This window comes from Aythya fuligula, chromosome 1, assembly GCF_009819795.1.
Source record: "Aythya fuligula isolate bAytFul2 chromosome 1, bAytFul2.pri, whole genome shotgun sequence".
Taxonomy (NCBI): domain Eukaryota; kingdom Metazoa; phylum Chordata; class Aves; order Anseriformes; family Anatidae; genus Aythya; species Aythya fuligula.
The window spans coordinates 136,332,790-136,353,617 of NC_045559.1; the positions used below are offsets into that span (position 1 = coordinate 136,332,790).

Consider the following 20,828-nt stretch of genomic DNA (forward strand, 5'->3'; position numbering starts at 1 on the left):
GGGGAAAAAAAAAAAAAAAAAAAAAAAAAAAAAAAAAAAAAAAAAAAAAAAAAAGCGAGGGGAAATAAACCAAAAAGAAACAAATCAAATCAAAGAGGACAAAAAAAATAAAATAAAAATTAAAAAACACTGAGAGGTGGAGGCGAGGCGGCCCGGGGGCGATGGGTGGGGTGGGCGACAGGGGGTCGAGTAAGGGGCTGTGTGTGTGTGTGTGTGTGCGGGGGGGGGCCGGGGCCGAAGCGTGTCAGAGCCCCAGGGCCTCGGCGTGCTTGCGGGCCTTGAGCCGCAGGTCGGCGATGCTGGAGTTCTTGCTGTTGCTCTTGGCGGCGGCGGCCACCACGGCGGCGGCGGAGGCGGACTCGGCCAGGGAGGCGATGGGCAGCCCGAAGGGCGGCGGCGGGAACATCAGGTAGGGCGCGTGGGCCGCCAGGTGCGGGTGCAGGTGCGGGTGCGCGTGGGCCACCCCCTCCAGCTGCAGCTGCGCCTGGACCTGGGCAGCAGGAGAGACACGGCGTCACGGCACGGCACATCCAGGGACAAACCCACCCCACGCCCCGCCCGGACACCGCAAGTCAAAGGATAAACCCACCCCACAACCCCGCCACGGCACCGCAAATCGAAGGACAAACCCGCGCTGTAACTGCTACCCAACTTCTTGCTCCCCCCCCCTCCTCCTTCCCTTTTCTTCTTTTCTTTCTCTTTTTTTCTGTCCTTTTTCCTTCTGTTTGTTTTAAACCCAGCTTAAAAAACTCGCCGCCTTTCTGCCAGGGCGGTGTTTGCTTTGGAGAGCCCTCGACCTGCGCAAACACGCTGGGTTGACTGAGAGATTTCAGCTCCGGGGAGTTTGGGGGGTGTGGAGGGGTGTGTGGGGGGGGAAGTTTATTTATGTATTTAATTATTTTGGTCCAAATATGTCTTTTAAAAATCAATACAATTAATCTGTCAGCTCCACGTGTCTCCGAGAAGGAGTAGGTGGCGGAGGGTCCCTTCGGGCCGGGAAAATCGATTCCCCGATTAATTGACTAAAAAAAAAAAAAAAAAAAAAAAAAAAGAAGAAGAAGAGGGGGGAGCAGCGACAAGAACCGGCTGCCGGGGGCCGGGTTTCCCCCACACGCAGGCCCCCCTCGCCCCCCTGTGCCCCCACGGGGCGTCTCGGAGCCCCCTCCCCGGGGCCCGAGGGGCGCTGAGCCGCCGGCAGCCGGGCGGGGGCTCCTTCGCCAAGTTTTTTTACGGGCTGTTTTTAAAACGTGCCAACTTGTGTATAAACGGCACTTGTAAACGTGTCCGGCTTCCTCCCGTGCAAACGAAAAGGGGGTCGGAGCTCGCCGGGAGGGGGGGTGGAGGGGAGAGGGAAAGAGAAGCGGAGCTAACTACCTGTTGGAAAGGCATCCTCAGGGCTCCCATATTCACGTACGGGGCCACTCTGCAGGCGTCTAAATGGCTGGCGGTCCCCAGGATCACACCTGCGGAGAGAGACGGGGCCGGGTGAGCAATGAGGGTGCCCCGGGGTCCGCGCCCGCCGCCCCCCGGCCGGCCCGCGCCCCCTGCCCACCTTTGTGCATCTGGTTTTCCTGCTTTCGGCACTTTGCTCTCCTGTTCTGGAACCACACCTGTAAAAAGAAAAGGAAAACAAAACCAAAAAAAAAAAAAAGAAATTGGAGGTAGACTGGGGCAGCTGCTAAGAAAGCGGATTAGCTCCGGGGCCGGAGGGGGGAGCCGGGCCGGGAGGCTCCGCGCAGCTCCGCTCAGCTCCGTCCCCGGGGGCACAGTGCAGCCCGGGGGGCAGCCTCTCTGCCTGCGGGGGGGGTCCCGCTTTTGGGGGGAGAATCCAGGAGGAGAGAAGCTGCCTCGCAGCTTGGGGACCCAGGGGCTTCGCACTGAGCCCTCCCCGGGCCGGGCTGACAGGAGCCGGGGAGAGCTGCGGCTGTCCCTGCGCCCCCTGCCCGGAGCAGGGGGCAGCGCTGGCAGATCCCTAAATCTGCCCACTCCAAGCCCAGGGGCGACCCGGTATCCGATCCCATTGCACCTCAGCGTCCAGGCAACAGCCAGCGTGGGGTCTGGCCCCTAAAAGACGGGGCCGGGCGTGGGAATGCCGGAGACCTCAGAGTAGATGCGAGACACCGAGCTGAACAAAGGGGCTGAGTCACTCCCGTTCCCCAAAACGTTAGAGTGAAAGAAACCTCGCTTCTGTAGCAAAGAAGAGCAACGTCCTCCCGGACAGGGATTCAGAGAAGTACATATGCCCCTGCCCGAGAAACGCCTGCAAACCAGTAACCCTGCCCTAATTCTGGGCTCCCTGACTCGAAAAAGCGCAGGACCTCCCGTCGCCACTGCGACTTTTCCGAGGGCATTTCTGATGTTGGTCACTTTCCCGAGGTGCTCGGTTTAGCGACTCTCCCCAGGGGGACCGTCAGAGGCACGGACCGAAATGTTGCGCGGCCCCTGATCCGCACACCAAAGCCACCGCTTGTGGACAAACATTGACTTTCACGGCTGATAAAATCTTGGAGCTAAGTAAACACCTTCCACCTTTGATGTTCTCGCACTTGCCAAGAGATCATACGGTTAATTAATACTAACTGCACTTCCTACATCAAATTTTCCCTTCAAGCTTTCTTCAATTGCCTTAATGATGGTCATTTACAACGGAGTAATTAGTGCAAAGAAAGGCTTCCAAAGGCATTAATTACCTCGGGTACCTCAGTGATTTTCTTAAGTAGGAATTGGCCTTCTCTGATTTCCAGCACCATTTTTCCTGCCCGGGGTGGCCCGGGCAGATCGGGCGGCTGCGGGGCGCTGCGGGGCGCTGCGGACTGTCCGCTGTCGCCTGTCGCCGACACAGCCCCCCCCGCGACAAGCCTGCATCTGCCGCCGCAGCCCTGGCTGCCCCCTCCGCATCCTGACACGCACCGCACCGGCTGCGTCTCGTGCCGCAGCGCACCGGCAGCGTCGCTGCCTTTAAGTCGGGCTGCTGGGGATTTTTAGATAAGCACGCAAAATATCATCTGGCGGTTGCGACAATAATGCTTTTTTTTTTTTTTTTTACAGTTGTAAATCCTTGCAGGAAATCTCCTCGTGTGTGTTTCCCCCCGCACGCCACCCCCTCCAGCCCCCCTTGCTCTCTCTCTCCCTCTCCAAAGGAGTATAAATTGTCAGGAGGAATTTAAGCAGCGTTTAAACAACTTCTCTTGCAAATCAGAACATCTTTCAAACAGAAATTATATTTAAATCTGGAAAACGAAGTGCCCTTTCCCTTTAGCTATGAAAAAATAAGGTTATGAGGAATAAAAGTGATGAATTAGCCACTGCGTTAAGCGATAATAAATCAGGCTTGGTGTGATTCACGATCAATTCCAATTAGTCATGAATATGCTAAGTAAAGCACAGTACACTGTTTTAGACAGTTATTTCTTCATTAAGGATCACTCAGTGATTTCTTTCACAAATGCTCTAATCTGATTTCCTTTTGATTTCCATTAGAGACAGTGAATAATGACATTTAATTTAGCCCTGCACCATAAACCCAAAGATATTTGTTGTAATTGAATTACTGCCTGCTCCTCACTATGGTCTCATAACTTTCAATTATAACCCTGACAGCTGGGTGATATGAGTTTCCAGTACAACACTAAAAATAAAAGGTTAATAAGGACTAGCTACCATAGGAGCTTCAATTTATTTACAGCAAATTTCCACACTAAATTGAAACTATATCCTTTAACAGCAAGGGACAAGCGCTTCAGATAGGAATTAGGGAACAATTCTGAAAGTATTAAAAAAAAAAATCTTCCTCTTTTTTCCCTCCCCTTCTGCTTTTTTTCCATTTCCATTTCTTCATGGATCTCAAGCTCTCAGTTTATTTCCTAATTAATTATCTATTTCTCCTCTTTTCCCTCTTGATGTTTCTTTTATTTCTAGTATTTTCATTTGTGCAAACCTCTTTTGTAAGATGATTATATATACATATTTGTCTCGCTCATAGCCTCCACTGGAATCAGTAGCGCTTTTCTCTCTCTCTCTTTTTTTGGTGTGCTGTTTTGAGATCTGTAAGCACTTGAAGCACCAATTTTCCTGCAACTATGAACATCCTGTTAAGGTGCTGCTCAGTAATAAAGTACTTGAAAGAAAGAGTGCAGAATTCAATTACAAGTAATTTATTTTTATAGAAACAGTACATCAAGGCCTTGGAAAGATATTACAGAGCCCAAGTAAGAAGATCTGGGAAGATGACATAAGAGTTGATGTCCCCTTCAGCAAAAGTTTAATCTTTTCATTAATTTATATGCTGTGCTTAGATCAATCTTCCGGGAGAGTGCAGGCCAGCAGCACTCTGAACCCCTGCAATATCCCCTGCCAGCATCCCTCTCTAAGGCGAGCGCCCGGCGCCATCCCCTACCCTGCTCGCTTATACCGAGAGAGGCAGGAGCTGAAAATAGCCTTTAAAAAGTAAAATAATAAAAAGAAGACGAAGAAGGAAGAAAACAGCCCGGCTACGTTATTTATTTCGGGAAATGCCTCCGGGAGGCAGCTGTTTGGAGCGAGCTGCTCGCTCGCTCACTCGCTCAGACGGAGGCGTGCTGAGGGGTCCGGAGGAGTCGGCCCCTGCCCCTCGGCTTCCCCCCGTGGCTCTCACGGGAAGAAGCAGCCCCTCGCCCCCCTCCTCTGCCCGCCAGGATCGGGGAGCACCGGCCGCCTTCCAAAAGTACCGCGGGGACCCTACGGAAGGCGGGGTGCGGCCGCCGAAGCCCCCACGGGCACCTATGGGCACCTATGGGCACGCAGGCGCCCGGGCAGCAGCTGTACATGTGCACACGCATCCATCGCCTCCAGGCTGCTTTGGTCTTTGGTGACTTTTTTTTTTTCTGGCTGGATTTTGGTTTGCTTTGGGGTCTCTGAGGCCAAGCATCGAGTCCTAACCCAGCAAGGAGGTTCCTGCAGGTTTCTCCTGCTCTGCGGGCCTGCTCAGAGAGCCACAGGTTGATTATAATAATTATTTCTAGGGTGTTGGGTTATTTTGTTTGTTTGTTTGTTTGTTTTATGAGACATCTGTTTTGGGGATGTGTTCCCTAGTTGGCTTCAGGTTTGGGGAGGGGGTGTATTTTCCCCCTGCAGCAAACCGCAAATCGAGTTTAAAAACAATCGATGCGAAGCCACCGAAGCAGACGGCTCCGATGGCCCCAGAAATACAGCAAGCCGGACCTATTTTCAGGGTTTAGAAGGCTAATTGGTATTTAGCTGCATCTGAAGCGGGATGGGAGGGCCGGGGGGAGACTCCGGCAGATGGGGTGCCATGCATTCATACGCTTGCTGTGCGAAGCAGAGGGGGCACCTTTCCCCCGGCTCTGGCTAATCCCGTCCCCGAGCACCCGAACCGTCTAGCCTTATGCACGGCGATTGTTTTCTGCACCCCCCCCCCTCTTTTTTTATACAAACGGCTCCATAAAAGGAAAGGCGAGAAGAAATGAGGATTAAGGGAGAGTTAATGACACGTTTGCAAGGAAAAATACGATAATAAATAAAATAAAATTTAAAAAGGCAAATCGCACAGTTGTTAGAGACTCGTCATCACCACCACCCCGAAAATAAAAATCAAACCACCTTCCTAGGCATTGCAAGGACCGGGCAGACGCCCTCGGAGCAGCCTTATTGTGTGGCAGGACAGGTACACCGGCATCGCAAACAGCTTCCCCATCACACGTGTCGTCTCTGCCTTCACCTCCCCGCTTGGGATGAAACGGGGCACTGCGCTAGGATCCGCTGGCAGGGAGGAGGTGAGGTGAGGACGTTTCCAGGAACAGAGCCTTTCTCTTACCTGAACCCTAGCTTCAGACAGTCCCAGCCTCTGGCTTAGTTCCTCCCTCATGAAGGCATCCGGATAGTGAGTCTCATCAAAAAGTCTTTCCAGCTCATTCAGCTGCTCTAGTGTGAAATTGGTTCTGCTTCTCCTTTGTTTCAGCTTGGTCTGTCCATCTTCATCTTCTGACTTCACGTCTTCCCTCTTCTCTTTGCACTCGTAGATCCCTGCCGGGAGGGGGAAGGGGAAAACGACACTGAGCCTCCCCGCAGCACCGCTCCCAAGTTTCTCTCGCAGCACACGGCCGCTCCCCCCCCCCCCACCGCTTCCCCAAATTCAGCTCAGCCCGTGGGGGCACCGCTGGGCACCGGGGGCCCGGGCAGCCCGGAGCCGGGCCGCGCCGTCGGGGCAGGGCCGGGGAGCACCGGGTCGGGTTGAGCACGGCCGGTTCCCCGGCAGAAAAAAATAATAATAATAATAATGTAGATATTATTATTATTATTATTATTATTTTCACTTTATGTTGCTTGCAGGGACAGGCCGGGGAAGGGGCTGTCAGGAGAACCGCCGGTACCCCGTGGCGGGGGAAGGGGGTTTCTCCGCTCCTGTTTTCTCTCGAAATAAACAAGGTTGTGTAAGAAGCTCCCCGCCGGGGTCATGGAAACGCTAGGCTGGAAATGTTTGCCTCGTACAATAAACTTTCCGTGGGCCTGGGACCGAGAGCGTCCTCTCCCGTCCCCCTTCCCGTTATCACCCCTTTCCCCCGGGTCCAAGCACCCAGCAGCCGCACGGCCCGTCGGGGGGCAGCGGGCTCAAGGACCGAGGGTGCCTCCAACTCCTCCAAACACCCCCAGCCCCAATGGGGGGCTCGGGGAGGGCTGGAGATGAGGACAGCCGCCTGGGCATGAATGTCCGGGACAGAGGGGAGCAGGACTGGGGTGCCAGTGAGGGAAAGCGATTGCCCTTTCTTGCCTAAGCGTGTGCTTTTGGGGGTGTCTTGCTTTCGTTTCCTTCCTCCCTACTTTGCCCAGCGGCCTAAAGCACTGTCCCCCGTTCAGCCCGGTTAGCGGAACGGGAGCAGGGCACCGGCGGGGTCCCGGGATTTTGTCCCGCTTCCCCTCCGCGGGCCGGGACAGCCGCATCCGCAGACGGTACCGATTTCAGTCTCGTTCTCCCTCCTCACCACATGCATACGTGTTTTATCTACACGCATCTCTGCGCATGCACGTATATCTAAGCCTATATAATCGGAGGCATTCCAAAATTCATATGACTAAGCTCGTGTTGACTTCTGAAATGCAAACTGTCCCCGACAGTAACCACTCCTCCGGGCTCCCCGGCTGCAGGCTAGCGATCGCCTGCCTAAAACTTTGGGACGGGTCCGGCCTCCCGAGGGGTGCTGGCTGGTTGTTTTTAATGGCATTTTGTTCGCGGTTCTCCCGTAAGGGGAACCCCTATTAAAAGACGAGGGGACTAACCCAGCAAATGCCTAGGGAAAATTGGCCGCGTTCAAAAGCTCTGTCTCCTTTCGGAGATACGGGGCTACAGCATGTCCGTGATAGGTATAAAATATTAACTAGCATATCGGTGGGACTGAAATCACACGCTGGAATCAGTTGAAATTAGACTGAAACCTGGCATGAATTTAAACTGTCACAAGCATCTCAGTTCTTTCCAACTCCTCCCTTCCATCCCCACCCCCAGCCCCTCTCCATAGATTAGATTAGCTAAACATACAAGCCAGAATTTCGATACACGGGGAAAAGGGGGAGTAGCAGAGAGATTTTTTCGTTCGTTCGCTTTTTTTTTTTTTTTCTTTAAGATTTTTTTTTTTTCCTGGACCGTACCCTGGTTTCTTTTTTTTTTCTTTTTTTTTTTTTTTTTTTTTTTAATATCTTCCGTGCGGATAATTCCTCCCCGCTGATCCCTCTCGCTCTGCAAGCCCGCGACCCAAGGCAGCGCAAGCAGCAGGGCTGCGTGGAAGCGGCTTGCGCAGAAATGCGGGTACCCGACCGTGCTATCGCACCCGGTCCTTCCATTTGGGGAGGGGGTGGAAGGGAGAAGGATATTGCACAAGCGTCGGGGCTGTAAATTAAATCGCCGTTCACCCAACGTTATTATTAAACAAGATCAAACGGGAGGAAACAGCTGAAAGGCTGGCTGTTGTTCCCCAACCTATTAACCGCTTTTTATTACCCCGAGCTGGCCAGTAGCTCCCCAGGCAGGTCCACCTGTCCAACTCGCCTGGAGACACTTTCTCAACTTTCTCATCCCCCCTGCCCTTTGGTGCTCCCCTTTCCCCGAGAGCCTGGGCACGGTGCTGAGCCAGCCTGATGTAAAATCGCCTTTTATTTCACCTCCCTCCTGCCAGCAGCGGGGCCGCCGCTCCGAGCCCCTCCGGGCCGCCCCCCGGCCCAGGTGAGAGGGGCGGGCAGGGCCCCCTGGGCCCCTTTTTGGGGAGGCTCCGCCTCGTCCCGGCCCGGCCCGGCTCGGCTCGGCCCGGCCCGGGTTGCTGCCCGGGGCTCGGAGCACGGGGGTCGCGGGGAGCCCCCCGCACATCGGCCTCCCCCCCAGGAGGAGAGGCAGCCTCCCGGAAGCAGGAAGAGCAGGTCTGCGGAGGCAGACCTCGTCCCGACAGGCTCGGACCGGTAAAAAAAAATAATAATAATAAAAATAAAGAAAACCTAAAAACGTCTGCCCCCTTCCCCCGTGCGAGAGATCGCCCAGAGCACCGCGCCGGCTGCGGGCCGGGGGGCGGTGGGGAGCGGGGGGGGTGGGAGGCCCGAGGCTGCGTCTCCTTTTGCACGCCGGGGTGCGCCTTGCACACGCACGGCCGGGTGCTGCTAACCCCATACGGAGGGCAGGGGCCGGGGGGCTGCCCGCAAAGCCCCGCAAAGCCCCGCAATGCCGGGCTCGGGGCTCGGACCCGCTGCGCAGCGCCGGGGGCGGCCGGGGAGGGGGCCGGGGCGGAGGGCGGCCGGCCCCGCTCTTACCTTCGGCCGTCCTGCCCGCGGCAAACTCCTTCAGTTTGTCCTTGTCGCTCTCTACGTGGTCTTTGAAAAGGTGCACCGGGCAGTGGTTGCTGCTCTCGGTCATGTCCTGCAGGTTAGAGTCAGAGTTTCCAAGCTCCCTGGAGCGAGCCAACCCACTCTCCAAAACTTCCCTGTACGTGATCGTCTCCTTCTTGTTGCTGCTGCCACTGCCGCTGCTGCTCTCTTTGCTTTTCTGGTCAAAAGATTTGGATACAAAAGCTGTAAGTTCTTCCATGGCTGCCCGGTGATCTTATCCACAGAGATCCACTTGTTTTCAGTAGGAGATGTGGCCGTCCTCTCCGCACGCTGTTTTTGCACGTAGAAGATGGGCTGTATAGGGTTAGATCACTCCTGCTGTTATTTATGCCTTTCAATTTGAGATCACACTATTTATACATGGCTACCTCAGCCCAACCCCCAGCTCTCCCTGTCTCCAGCAATTACTGCCTGCTCCATAGTCGCAGGCGGACTCCTAGCAGCTATCTCCCCCACCTCAGTCCAGCAATTGGCTTTCTTTTCATTTCATCACTGTTTGGCATCTCCGCACCTCGTTTTGGGGAGGCAAAGAGGCGAGAGCGAAAAAAAGAGGGGGAGAGGGAGAGGGAGAGAGAGGAATAAAAGGGAGGGGAAAAGGAGCAAAACATAAAAATCGGGGTCTGCATTCCGTAAAGGGGCTGCAGAAATGAAAGTCGAGGAAGACTTAATTGACTGTAAGGACATCCTGTGCGCGGCAACACTGTGAGTAAAAGCGGACCCAGCTAACCAAATAACTGTGCTCCTGCCATTAAGTGTGTCGCTACCGAGAGGAAAGGAAAATGATTGTTCAATAAAAAGGTAACGAACAAAAAGCTGCAGACGTGCGTTTTGTTGCGATCCCTCCAAATCCGACCGGCTTCGCTGCTCAGCTAATTTGGCTTAACCGAGCGGTCGGAATGATCGGCGACCCCCCCCAAAAAAATTGCTCTTTGCAAAGCGCTGCCTGTGGCGGCCCGGGCTGGGTGCGCGGAGGGGGCCGGGGGCTGCGGGGAAGGGAGAGGCGAGGAGCCCCCGGGGTCCTGCTCGGGGGGCTCGGGGGGCTCGGAGGGGGCGTGGGGCGGGGGGCTCGCCAGCTGCGGGGGAGCACCGCGGGGTCCGTTTTCGTGCTTGCTGCTCGTACGTTGGCTGGAGATACCGATGGGGGAAATCACGGTCTGAAACGCGTCTTTGGCTGGAGAGCTGCCCTGCTGCGTGCAGCGCAGGAGTAATTTGTTAGCACGGGAGTTTGTACTCGACAGATAGAGCATTACATCGTCTGTCTTTTCTTTTCCTTTTTTTTTTTTTTTTTTTTTTTTTTTTTTTTTTTTTTTTCCCCTTTCTTTCTAACGAAACACAGCCTGCTGGATTTAAGATAGGACTCGGCACTAATTTCCCCGCCTTGGTCTTGCTAGGCTGCCGTTAGCTTTGGTGTAGCCCCGGATTAAGAATTATTACTTTGTGCGCCTGAATAGCTGCTTGAAATTAATCTCCAGATAACGGCGATGGCATTCCTAGCACCTCTCCGCCCGTGCTCGAGCCGCATGCGGAGCTGACTTTCTGGCTATTTTATTTCCCCCTCTTCTCCCGGGGTTGTAAGGCGGCGGGTTTCGGCGTTTGGCGGAATTTGGTCCTCTATTCGTTTAGCTTTTGACTTCCTCCTCATTCCCGTGGCAGTTCCTCGCCTCGACTTTGCGATAATCGGAGCCCGTAATCACGCCGCCCTCTGCTCTCAATTGCAACCAAAGGAGGCTTCTTGCCCGAGCGAGGGGCCATTGTTTCTTTTTTTTAGGGGAGCGTGCGACTGCTCTGAAAATTAGCCGAACGCCAAAACCCTAAAAATACGTTTAATTAAGCCAGAGGTGCCCCCAGCACCAGAGTTAACACCTCCACAGGAGGAGGGGGAAAAATAATAATCGAGGAAGCAATTAATAAAGGGCTTTAAAAAATCAATCTCCCCCTGTGCGAATTTAAAATGATTATCTAGGGGACAAGGATTGATCATTTGATCTCGGCCCTGCGGATATCCCTGACATTTATTATATTGTTGTGTCTCGGTGGCATCCTTCCTCCGGAGTTCATTTAACAAGTGAGGGAGCCGAGGAAGCCTTACAACTTAACAAACAGGTCTTGTCATCGCAAACGCCAATCAAATCCGAGGCTCTAATGTATATCACACGGCACCACATAAATAATAAAGGCAAGCGATAGACGTGGAAGCGATGTATATCTTAAAAAAAAAAAAAAGACAAGATGCTTCTGCCTCTATCGTGTTATCATCATGTGCCTGCCTGCGTGCGAGCGTGTGTAAGGCCGGGCTGCCGGGGACAGGGGCACGCACGGACAGACGGACTGACACCCAGACGCACTGACCCTGCCGCCGGGGAAACTTTCCCGGCCGGGATCCGCTCCCCCCTCCTCTCCCAGCCCCTTCGCAGCTCCTCCAGCCAGCGGGGGAAGGACAGACAGACAGTCCCGGCCCCTCTTCCCCCCCTCTCGGAGCCACTGGGGCTCGCACCCCCCGGCCCCCCACCCCCTCCCCGTGCTCCCCCCCGACTCCTCCCGCCGCCCCCGGGGCTGCTGCCTCCGGGGACTGGGGCGAACCCAAGACCCCCCCCCCCAAAAAAAACAAAACAACACAACCCCCCTCCCCGTTCCACTTTCCTTCCCCGCCCGGTCGGGAGAGCCGGTTGCCCCCCCACCCCCCAAAGGCCCCCGGGTCCCGGTGCCCTCGAGGGGCTGCTGGACCCCGGGGCAGCCACCGGGAAAGGCAAAGCCCCCGGCCGGGCAGGGAGCCCGGGGCCGGGGGGAACTTGCCTCAGATGGCTCCGAAAGCAAAAATAAAGCGAAACAAAGCACCGGAAAGGGAAAGGGAAAAAAAAAAAAAAAAAAAAAAAAAAAAAAAAAAAAAGAGGGGGGGGTGAATTAAAAAAAAATAGCGGTGCAAATCGTAACCCTCCCCGGGGATCCGGCCGCCGCCCCGAGGGTGTCGCGGGGATGAGGGGCTCGGCCCGGCCCGGTGGGCTGCGGGGAGTGGGGTGGTGCGGGGAGCGCCCCCGGCCCCCCTCGTAGCCAGCAGCCGGGCGGCCGGAGAGGGCAGGGGGTGAGGGTGCGGGCAAAGGTGGGGGGCGCTTCTGCCCGTCCCCGCTGCAAACTTTGGCCGCGCATCCGGCGGGGAGTTGCGCTCATTGCTGCGCCTGATAACGGGCTGGGGAGGAGGGATGGGCAGAGGGAGGAGGGAGGGAGAGAGGGAGGGAGGGGGGAAGCAGGGAGGGAGGGAGCTCCCGTCCAAACCCCGTTCCCTCGCAGGCACGGGGCTCCCGGGACCCTGTCGCAAAACTGACAACTCCCCGGCGCCCCCGGCCCGCTCTGCACCCCGCCCCCCCGGATTGGCACAAGCTCCCCCTCCTCTCCCCGTCCCCCATCCCCTGCAGGACCAGGCAGCATCTCCACGGGCTGCCCGGCTCCCGGGTCACCTGCGGGGGGGCCGCGCCCCTAAAGACCCCTCTCTCCCCATCCCTCCCCGGGACATGATGCGGGACCCCCCCCATCTCCTCCCGCAGGGCGAAGCACCTCTCCACCCCTTCTCCTCCCTCTCCTCAACTACCCCCGTGCCTTCCCCAGGGGGTTGAGGACCCCCTCTAAGCCGCCCTCCCCCCCCCCGCAAAGTCACCCCCCCGGTGGCCGTCCCGGGGCCCCGCACGGCGCCGGGCGTGCGGCTCCCCCCTGGGTGCGAGATGCGGGAAAAGCGGCGCCAGGAGCGCACGGGGCAGGAGCCCGAGGGGCCATAAAGCTGGCAGTGTGAGCAGGGAAACCTCGCCCTGCCGAGGAACAGCTCCGGACCAGGTACCACAGAAGAGCGTTTTTTTAATTATTATTATCGTAATATCAATAGTTTTGTTATTCTCCGTTCCGCTCGCAGAGGGACCTCTTGACCATCGGGGGCTTTCTCCGAATTAAACGAGAGGAATAATTGTGAATGAGTTGGAGCGTTGCATAGGCTTTAAGCATTTCCAAGGCGAAGGATTGGATTTCATATTTATAAGAGGAATTTACATTTGTACATTGACTCACGGGATGACGTAGAGCGAGACCAATTTCCTCCCTCCCTCCCCCCGCTTCAGCTTATTTTGGGCGAAATGGGGCAAATAAGCAAACAGAAAAATCATCGTCTTAATTCACGCTTTAATAAGCGCTGACCCGAGGAGCAAGATTTGAGTAGATAACGGAGTCCTCTCTCTCCATCGCCAGCCCTCTCTCTCCCCCCCTCTCCCCCTCTCCCGTGATTAATTCAGAGACTGTAATCATGGACATTGTACATCAAACCTTTCTGCTCATGCTACAGACTCCTGCAGATTTTTATTGGTTTACATGAAAGCGAGTAAACATATTTCAGAGGATGCCCTTTCAATCTGGCTCCATTTCCACTGCACATAATTCCAAGGACAATTTGTTTTAATAATAAGAATGGATGCAGTGTTAATGGTTTTCAATTTGTGTATTTAAAAAAAAAAAAAAAAGAAAACATTAAATATTTATAAGTATCGATCGAGGGTTTCAGGATTTTACAGACGTCTTAACACATTTCATAGATGGGATTTTTTTTTAATTTAGAAACCTGCGTCGTATTCTCTTTTATGCTGTTTATTGATTTAAGCAACATCCGTGTCTCAAATGAGAGACTAATAGATTTTCATTAAAATAGGCTCTCTTAATCCTGATTGTGAATGGATATGATTGATCCTTCCAGCACACTACACATCTATAATATTAATAAAGGACATTACCATGGCAGGACTTGTTTTTCCGTCATCAGTGGACTTTTTTTTTTTCCTCCCTGAAACCTTAAAGATTTATTTGGGGGCCGTAAAATGGCCCACAGGAGGGAAACGCATTGGGAAGAATACATTTTTATATTAGATCTTTTTTTTTTTTTTTTTTTTTTTTTTTTTTGGTAGCTTCAGTGGAAAGATATTTTATTTTATTTTTTAATCCGCGATTCGCTTTGGCGACATATGGTGAAAATTAAACCGTTTCCCCGCAAATCTAATCTTAAAACATTTACGTTGACTTTTATTTTTAGAAAAACAGTTTAGAAGGAGAGGCAAACAACCTTGGACGAAAAGTAAAATAAGGAAGAGAGGCAAGGCTGCAGTGGAGGCTAACAATAGGCTGCCTCCCAGGCGGAGGCTGCCGTGCGGGTGCCGTACCTGATGAATATGTTACGAAGCGTTCCGGACAGGAGGGGCTGCAGTAATTAATGGAGTGTGACAGAAATGCTAAGGGCTTAATTGTCTTTAGTCCGACTTCTCGAAACGTAACCAAAGGGGTAAATTAATTCAAGGCAAAAAACACACAAACGCTCCCCTCTCTCGTGCGCAGAGGCACACGCTCACACACGCACCCCGTCCCTTCTCCGCTCCAGCTATTTTTGAGGAAGCTCCATCTTTCCAGCCACGTTAATTACTCATACATTCATTACACGGAGCCCAGACGCCTTCAGACCCTCGTCTACTTTTACTTCTGGAAAAGAAAACACTCGCGTGGTGAATCGCAATAAGCCGTAGCCTTTTGTGTGTGTAATTAATTACAATTTAGTGGGTGAGCAGGATGGGCGAGCCGTCCCCTGGATTTCGCTCGCCCTGGATAACTCGACCGGAATTGGAAGAGTTCGGCAGAAGGAAAAAACAAACAAGCAAACAAATAAATAACTCCAAGAAAGGAGGGGAAAAGTTCTGAGCCACAAAGTTTGTACCGATGGTAGGGACACAAAAAGCACGCCGAGAGAATTGTTTGCCTCCTCCAGTAATGTGCTAGGGACGCTGTAATTTTGAACTCTGTAATAATGATTAATAAGTCAAAAGGGCATGTTTTTCTTTTATGGTATGCAGCGCTCAGGGGACTATTCTGTGTATGTCTTTAAAACGAAGTAGGAATATTTACACACATGCACAGAGTTAGCAACAGCACCAAAGAAAGGAAAAAACCCACGAATATTTCAGTGAACTATTACATTTTTTCAATTATTTCCCAATGAGTATTTCAATGAACTGTTACATTTTCCCAATTCACAGGGAAGATTTATGGGATTATTAAGATTTCTAGTGGAAATATTATACACTGGAAGTTTATCGTCTCTCAGGGATTGTACACCATTTGATATCAATTTCCAGATGTTATGATCTTTTTCAGAAAAAATAATTGAGTATATTAACTTCTCTCCTACAGAAGACTGTTTAGGTATTTATTTATTTACCCTGCCAAGGGCGCAACTCTCTCTTCCCTCCTTCTCGTCCCTTCCCAGGATGAAACCGGCGAAACGTTCGAGCGAACTTAAATCACGAACCGGCTCGAGCCTCATGGGACGGAGTAATTCATTTGCGACTTTATTACGAGCAGAAGCCCGGGGCTTTGCCCAGGTTTTTTTTGCAGAGCGGCAGCTGCCGCCGCCTGCCCCCTCCGCTTACCTGCAGCTGCCTGGAGCCCTGCGTGGGCACCCGGCCCACCCGCGCTCCCCCCGGCGCCACGGGGCTGCGTGGAAGCCCCACGGCTGTCCGCGAAATATCCCTTCGGGGCTTGTTCTCGCACCTCCCCTCTCCGTGACCCCCCCCGTACCCGGTGCACACGCGTGCACATCCCCCCTGGAGATTTGCAGCAGCCACACAGCCGCGGGTGGGTGAGCGGGGCCGGCTGCAGCCCCCGCGGGCAGAGGCAGAGCTGGCTCTGGGGGCTGGCCAGGCCCCCGAAGGGAGAGGGGGTGCCAGGTTGGCTTGACTTTACCGGGGCAGTTAAAAAAAAAAAAAAAGGGAGGGGGGCAGAAAATCAACTTTAGGAGACTCAGGTTTAAATAACAGCCTTTGATTTTCTGACAGTAAAATGGAAAACACTTAACAGGAGTCAAGTTTTGATGTCTGAGGCTGGCAGCGCCCCCTAAAATTATATTGTCCTGCCTGCTGCTTCAAATTGGACCCAGGACCCTATAACGTCTCTTCGGGTCTTTATCTGCAGCCCTTCTGATTGCAAAACCATAATTGTATCATTTTACACCAGTCAACTAAGCAAGTGCCAGTGGAATAAAATCCACAAAGTGCACACACATACCAGCTCCCCGGCTAAAGCAGTCTGTTCTTTGCAAGTTGTAAAGGCCTGCAAATTAAATACCAATTACTGGAAGCAATAAAATGTTTTTTATTGCACGAAATCTACTTAAAACAGAAAAGAATAGTCGTTTTCTTTTCGGCGGGGGGAGGGGGTCAGCTCACCAAGACATATATTGGCAGAGAAGGATTATATACAGCGCCTGCACGGGGCCACAATGGAGACATTCTAGCGCCGGCAGCAGGCCGGGCTCCCCGCGCCGCGCAGAGGGGGGCTGCGCAGAGGTGCTTATGGTAGGGATTACTGTAGGTGAGACTCAGGGAGGTGGGAAGCCCGGGAACAGTAGCTCTAGGTAGAAGCGAACGAGCACTGCGATGAAGTTACACGAGGGCGGTCTGCTGGGCTTCCAAGCCCCGAGCACCAGTGAGGCTCTAAGGGGTTGGTGGTGAGCAGAGCATGGAGGCTGCGAGGCAAGAGGCTTGTCTGCTCCTCCTTCCCCTGCTCTCTCCTCCTGCTCCTTGGGGTTTGGGGGAAGAAGGGGTTAGCAGCATGAAAAGTCTCCTAATTCCCCACTGCAGGCTCACTCCCCAGCCCCTTCAGGCCCCCAGTCTTGAGAGATGCCGTCCCCCCTCAAACATCCTCGAATATCCGTGGAGCGAAACCCACCATAGGGAGGGGTGTTTACCCAGACCAGACACCCTCAACTTCTCCTTCGGTGCTGTCCTTCACTGCAGTGCAGCCCAGTGCCTAGCACAGAAAAGGAAGAGTGGAAGCAGCCAGGAAGACATGCCCCATCAGGGGAAGGCCAGTGGGATGAGCAATATGACAAACTTCATTTAGCATGCTCAGCCTATGAATGACACAGCCAAATCTCTCCCTGATACATGCAGCACACTCCTAATTTCCCTAACATTTCCTTACTGCGGGAACATCCCGTCCTTGTGGTTTTCCCCTGGATTGTGCCCACAGTTCACCCTCAGCTTCACGTGTTGCCAGCAGCTGCCGGTGGTCAGAAGGATGCAGCCCCACGAGCACCCAGCACACGTGGTGGTCACAACACACCCACGGGTGCTCATGCTGCACCTCCGTATGTAGCACCTGAAAGAGCAGGATTTATTTTTTCAGTGACAGAGGCACTCTGAGGATTGTGAGCTTGTTTCTTACACAACCCCATTCTAAGAGGACTGAAGTCTCCTACTCCCCAGAGCATATTGCACAGAGCCAGGCGGTGGCAACAAGGACATCTCTGAGGCTAATTACCTGCAAGCACACAGGCTTTCTGGGGACAAATTGGATTTAGGGATGCTTGAAGAGACTTCACTGGACTCAGACATGCAGGGATAATCAAAACTCTGTCGTGCATTTTAGTGTTGTTTCAAAGGTTCCCCGCACCTGCCAGGTGAGTGGCCATCCTCTGAAAGCACTGATGGTGGCTGCCAGGCCCTGCACTGCGCTGGGGGGCCCTGGGCAGTGCTGGCCTCCAGAAGCCCCTGGAGGTGGTGATGGGGCTGGCACCTGTGATGCCTGGGGCACCTGGGGAGAAGTGAGACCACCCTCCAGCCCCATGGGGGTGCTGGGTGGGTGACACTGGTGGGGCTGCTGGCACCAGAAGGAACAAAGTGTAGTATTTTCCCTCCTAATACTACTTTGAGGGGCTTTGGGGCTTATTTTCCCAACTGATGCTCATCTTTTCTCCTTTCCATTCCCCTCCACCACCTCTGCAGCAAGAAATGCCCCACCAGTGGTTTGCCCTGGGTTTGCTTGCGAGGGCTCAGCCACTTGGCATCAAGGAGAAGGCCTTCAGAAAGAGCTGGGTTCCCTGTTGTCAGGCCCAAGGGAGCGGAGGCCCAGGGCTGACATTGGCAGCAGGTCCCTCTGCTGCACCAGCTCATTGTTTAATGCTGAGCGAGGAAAAGCTGTGGGAAGGAAAAGGCTTAACGGCACAGTCATGCTACTCTTTTTGGGGCAGGGGGTGGGAGTCACTATCAGGGAGAAGAGTGCTTATTCATTTATGTTTCCTTAAAGAAGTAAATCGAGTCCTCAAGGTCACTAAATAAGCAGGACTTATGCTGTGGTACACTCAAACGAAGCCACAAGTTCCTTGTGGATCCACTCCCACTTGAACTCCTCGCCACGCACCCACGCGTGCAAGCATTCACCCACCCGTGATGTGGAGATTTCTGGTTTTGTTTAAAAATTGGCCGCCTGCAGCCTCCCCGTAGCTCCCCTGAGTACGTGTGAGCAGCTGTGGAGAGCTGCAAGGCTAGCCAACAGACCTTGTAGCCCCCACAGATGTCAATTATTTTCTCTTGAGCTTCCTTTAGATGCATCGGGGTCTTGAGACCTCTGTCTGCTGACTTATTTGTAAAGCATGAGCTATTCACCAACTCCATGTTATTAATTAGAAGATTATCAGCTCTCCACCATTAGCCTGGCTGTGGCAGGCAGGTTCCTAGGTACGGAGGGTGCCAGCTGATGGCCGTGGTGGGACGGTAAAGAAAGACTGGAGGTGTAGGAAAGGCCATGGAGTCCCTCAGTGCCTTTCCAGGCTCAGGAAGGTGGGAAGCAGCCTGCCACAGCCACACCACTGAGGTTCATGGAGGGCTGGCCGCCCACCCGTGGAGGTGAGCCTGGGGATGGGGGCTGCAGGCCTGGAAAAACATGCTGGGAGCTGGTGTTGGGCTGCGGGGGAAAAGCCCTGCACGAACCCTCCTGGCAATGAGCAGAAGACAAGGGGCCAGGTGCTCCCGGTGCAGTTAAACACATTGCCTCCAGACCCCGCGGCTTTTTCAAGTGCTTAAACTGACTGCGCTCCTCTGGGGACCCATGTGAGAGGAGGCGAAACTGAGTGCATCCTTAATTTGCCTAATTTTCTTCATCCTATATATTTTTGGTTCCTCCCTGTGCTAATGAATCCTCGCTGTGTTCACAGGGAGAGAGACTTGTTAGCATTAGCAGAGGTCGTCGCGGCCTTTCTCTTAGCTACATCCATCCTTCCCGTGACTTGGTGAGGTGCCCAGGAGGGGACACCAGGGCAGGAGAGGGGTCAGCCTCTCCCACCCAGAGTGCCACCATTTGTCTTTGAGAGAGGAAATGCTTCGATCTAAGGTGCGACATCGAGCCTAACATATCATGCAATGCACAAGCATCAGTGAAGAAAAAAAGAAAACAGGAGGCCAGTATTGCTGTAACACAAAGACCATGGTGAGGATGAAAAACACCAGGGAAAAGCAGGAGTAAAGAAGTGGGGTACAAAAGGGATCTGGGTGGTTGTGCTGCTGGGATGCAGGAATACCTGGGGTTAGTGAGCATGAGGGGGTATGGGGCTTTGCCATGCATTACCCATGTGGTGTTAAGCAAGTTGCTTTTTAATCTTTCCCTGCCTCAGTTTCCCACCTGCAATAAGGGAGTTATAGCAGAGCATTGTGGCTTCTCTTCATTTACTTGCCTTATTTACAGTTTAGGGCATTGCTTTCATTTCTGTTGTGTCTGTGCACTTGGCAGTGTCATGTTCCCTGGGACCCATAGGCATTTTCCATAACACAGATGATAATTTTAACAGGTCCTTTCCTTTTCATTCCTTTGACCTCAGTGCTCACCACATCTCGTTCCTGTGAGCCACAGGCAGGGCACTATCTCACGGCATCTCTGGGAGCTCCCTGCCTCTCACCAAACAACTGGGGGCAAATCCAGCACACTAACCCAACTCACCCACTGTGCTCACCAGCCAAACAATGTCTCTTCATCAGGCTGAAGCACCAAGCAGTGTTGTGATTCTCTGCAGGATGACACATGGAAGGAGAGGGACATGGACCCCACACCTACACCAAGGAGATGCATAGACCCTGCCCCCAGGCAGCTGGGGAGAACAGAGCCCAGGCTTGAGAAGTGGCTGGTCATTTCACACACCGGTGGTCCCTCTTTAATTTGAGACATGTCCGGATTTCAAGCTGTGGTGTGTGTTGTCAAGTCCTGTTGTCTTCAACACTTGCAAGTTAAGCACCATTCTCATGTTCCATATATCTCATAAATCACCAAGAGGTGAGGCACCCTAAATTGGAGAGTGCACTTGAGAGAGGAGGTTTAAGCAATTACAAATTGTTGGGGTTTTTTCCATTACAGCAGAAGAGGGGTATGATCAGATTAAACCTGGCAGACCTAGCTGGAACAGTTTAAGGAGTCACCATCACCAGCTGTTTATTGCCATGCCTCTGCCAGAGGTTACCTCCTCCTCCCACTCACAGAAAAAGAGCAAATCCTCACCTCGGTTGCTGTGCCTTGGCTGGCTTTGCCTTGCACAGAAACGTAGCACCCCATGCAGGGAGCAGCACCGAGCACTGCTGCAGTCATAGTTTGGACGGTTACACGCACACGTAAATGCTCAGGACTGACTAATCCCTATTTTTTTACGAATATGCGAGTGAAATGCATTGGAGGGTTCTGAATAACTTTCCGTATTTAAATTTTTACGTAATAGCTCATGTGATTGTTTTTCCAGAAGCACACAGATGCAATTAATTTTAAAAATAACTTACTAGTAACAGCCACTAAGCATGGCTGTGTTTTTGTCTCTTACTTTCTAAGATTTTTCAAACTATGCTTTGGGTGTTTTTTTTTTGTTGTTTGTTTGTTTCTTTCCGTTTGTTGTTTTGTTTTCCCGTGGCAAATATTCAGGCTCTGTGGACACAGGCTTCATGCTGCTTGAGGGAGGAGATGTAAAAATGATACTGTTCTTCAGAGAATCATAATGTGAGAGAGAGAAAAGAAAGCTTCCTTTGTGGTCTATTTGTGCATTACCAGGCAACCTTCCTGTGCTTCAAGTTCCTTCATATGCAGATACATCATCCTTATATAATAGATAGATTGGATGAAATGTCAAATGTAAATTGTGC

The 20,828-nt window shown here is 52.9% G+C and overlaps 1 protein-coding gene across 1 annotated transcript; it reads right to left on the bottom strand.

The window, feature by feature from the left end:
* Positions 1-244: 244 nt before the first annotated feature.
* SHOX (short stature homeobox) lies at positions 245-9,061 on the bottom strand. Its single transcript, XM_032207497.1, has 5 exons — positions 8,788-9,061; positions 5,813-6,021; positions 1,553-1,610; positions 1,375-1,463; positions 245-490 (listed from the first exon to the last, which is right to left on the bottom strand). The coding sequence occupies exons 1-5, from the start codon at positions 9,059-9,061 to the stop codon at positions 245-247; spliced, it is 876 nt and encodes a 291-aa protein (XP_032063388.1).
* Positions 9,062-20,828: the final 11,767 nt, after the last annotated feature.

Coding starts and splice junctions, on each gene's coding strand:
- SHOX (XM_032207497.1), bottom strand. CDS start 9,061: ATGGAAGAACTTACAGCTTTTGTATCCAAATCTTTTGACCAGAAAAGC. Junction 1,611..5,812: donor TGTCTGAAGCTAGGGTTCAG/GTAAGAGAAAGG, acceptor TTCTTTTTACAG/GTGTGGTTCCAGAACAGGAG. Junction 1,464..1,552: donor GGAAAACCAGATGCACAAAG/GTGGGCAGGGGG, acceptor CTCTCTCCGCAG/GTGTGATCCTGGGGACCGCC.